The 2,944-nt window shown below is 31.1% G+C and overlaps 1 protein-coding gene across 3 annotated transcripts in view; it reads right to left on the bottom strand.

Annotated features, from left to right (window-relative positions):
• Window positions 1-2,479: 2,479 nt before the first annotated feature.
• The window catches only part of LOC109858761 (cell wall protein DAN4-like), a 6,997-nt gene continuing 6,532 nt past the window's right edge, over window positions 2,480-2,944 (bottom strand). Inside the window, exon 3 of one of the 3 annotated variants that reach the window (XM_020436340.1) lies at window positions 2,480-2,944. In XM_020436340.1, the coding sequence (XP_020291929.1) occupies window positions 2,558-2,944 (387 nt within the window). In that variant the 3' untranslated portion in view covers window positions 2,480-2,557. The other 2 variants (XM_020436339.1, XM_020436338.1) reach the window with 2 other exon arrangements.

Here is a 2,944-nt window from a genome sequence, read left to right on the forward strand (position 1 = left end):
AGCACAGCAATAGAAATTGCGGTGCGTGGTATCTCATCTATAGCGTCACTCAAGCGACATTGTGATTGCGAGATATATCTTGTTCTCGATAACGAAAAGATTAATTAAATAAATAAGTAAACACACTCATTATTGACACATCTCAGTATTAGAATTATTTAGTTTAATTAGCAAAATATGCGAGTAATTGTTCGTAATTTGCTAATCAAAATGCAACATCCTAATGACAGAATCGCTTTCGTGTTCGGCCATCGTCATGTTCCATCTTCCATTATGTATGATATAATATATGCTGTTATGTTAGCTCCTCCCGTATATTATACAAACATACTTACTATACGTTAAATGCAATTTTTCAGTGTATTTCTAATAAAACAGTGTAAAATAAAAAAAATATTTGCATTACAGTTGATATTTTACATTGTTCTAACTCTTACTAACTCTTCAAGAAACAAATCTCACCAATGACGACCAGTTGAACAGACTAGATCTGTGAGATCCGCGTGACTTTAAAATTGAATATTTCCACGAAAAAACAATATTTTTTTCAGTTTTATGTTTTTGAATCGAAAGTTTGAATATTATATGCGTCGATAAAAAACAAATCTAAAAAATTTCTAGTAGTTCCAAAAATATAAATGTTAAAAGAATACAACATCTTTACCATACACGCCAATGCGCAATTTTTGAGTGGATCTGGAAGACTTATGTCTGTTCACGAAGAACTAAGACTTTTATTGGCTAATATGAGTTCTACTGTAACCGTAAGATATCATAAATTTGTCACATACCTGAAAAATAGCAAATATTATTACGATAAACAATAGTAAAAAAGAAAGAACTTTGTTTTTCCATTTTTGATGGAGGTATGAATGTATTCACTTCTGATACACGTCCTATCAACGACTGTGTCAAAATAGGGTTAAGAGGCTTACCTCCCAGCAATAACAATGATTCATAAAAAAATAATAGATAAATGATAATCTATCGCACACTCTTATCGAATTGATAGGCTTATCGAATCGATAAGCATAAGCCGTAACATGTTCTAAATTTTTTGCACAAAGTAAACTGTGAAAACTAACTTATTATTAGAAATTTTGTGCTTTCATTATTTTGCTTGGGTTTTTTACTCTGTAGATGAAACATACTTTTAAAAATATGTAAATTTTTGCACTACATTAAATATAAAAGATTTTTATTTCTTTTTTTTATAAAATTTATTTAAATAGAAGTATATTTTAAGTAAAACTATATTTTATAAAGAAAATAAATTTAGCAAGTAACATAAATTAGAAACAAAGAAGTCTAATTGCTTTTACAAAAACATCTTACTTTTTAAGAAATTCTTGCGAAATTAATTGAATTCATGAGAAAACAACAAATTTAAACTTTTTGTTCTTTAACTAATAACATGGTACTTTTATTTAATTAAGGTCTTCAACACACTCATACTTGTTTTTGGAAAAACACCCGGATCAGCATAAGTTACGTATGCTGTAAAAAAACCAACTTCATGTTTACTTGTATTAGTAATGATAAGTGATATTTATAATTTTTCTTACCTTGAAAATACGGCCAATATTGAGAATGATTCACAATCAGATACGTTATCATGGCAAAACAGAAAATGTGAACGATAACGACAATAAAAAAAAAAAAAAAAAACAAACTTTGCGTTCACTTGTACGCTCATTGTTAATGAAAATTTGTATTTTAAGCGTGCACAATTCTAATCCTAACAGCATTGATTCAATATGCGCTTATATAATACATATAAATATATCCTTATATCTATTTTTAGTATATATTGTGTATATTTGTTAACGATTCCTTTCTTGTGATGTTAGTGAACTCATAACTGTACTAAAATGTTCACAGTTAATATTTAGATTTTTGCTTACCTGTGAAAAAGAATACTTAAGCCACCGCCTGACCAAGCTGAGCTAGCCAGCTCACAGCCTAACGAAGAGATAGGTGTTCGCACGCGGGATCAAGAAATAAAGTAGAACGACGGTAGGCGCAAAGCGTTGGTATACATTACTTTTGCACTACAATAAAGTACAATTTAACTTCCTTCTGTTTTTGTCACTCTTTAGAAACAATCGTGCTTGACATGTGTAATTAAAGTTATGTTCGTACTGCGCATGCATAATTAGCTCAAGTGTACGGGTAGTGAAATAGCAAAACGAGTAAATTGATTGAAGCAAAATATAAGAATTTGAATGATGGAGTTGAGTTGTGAAACACTGCTGTATCTATTTCTAAGTTCTAACATCAATCATTTTTAAAAATTGTGCTTGTGTTCTTTCAAATACTTAATTTATTAGTATACATGTACGTATTTGTTTTTCAGAAACATGTCGATCAATAGAACAGATAAAAATTATACATATTATTACAATATAATATGAAAATATTATTATACTATGATATAAATTTTATAAAAATTTTCATACAAGTTTTTAAATTGTTTTTTAGCTATACAATAACATAGAAAAAAACCCGCAAAATAACGAAAACACAAAAATTCTGATAATTTCAAAAAATGTCAAGCTTAAAAGTTGAAGATATTACCTGCAATTGTCCAAAATAACACAAACCATCCTAGAGTGATTATATTATATGACATTTTATTAGCACTATTATCTGAAGCCGTGATCGATTTTTTGGTGGACGTCGTCCGATCGGTCACTTTTTCAGTGGATGATAACGTAGTCGATGATAAAGTGGTCGATTCTCCCGTGGTCGGGGTCGCAGTCGACGGCGACGATGAAATGGTCGATTCTCTTGTGGTCGGGATCGCAGTCGACGGCGACGATGAAGTGGTCGATTCTCTTGTGGTCGAAGTCACAGTCGACGGCGACGATGAAGTGGTCGATTCTGTTGTGGTCGGGGTCACAGTCGACGGCGACGATGAAGTGGTCGATTCTGTTGTGGTCGG

The sequence above is a fragment of the Pseudomyrmex gracilis genome, unplaced genomic scaffold, assembly GCF_002006095.1.
Source record: "Pseudomyrmex gracilis isolate BER0280 unplaced genomic scaffold, ASM200609v1 scaffold_223, whole genome shotgun sequence".
Lineage (NCBI taxonomy): Eukaryota > Metazoa > Arthropoda > Insecta > Hymenoptera > Formicidae > Pseudomyrmex > Pseudomyrmex gracilis.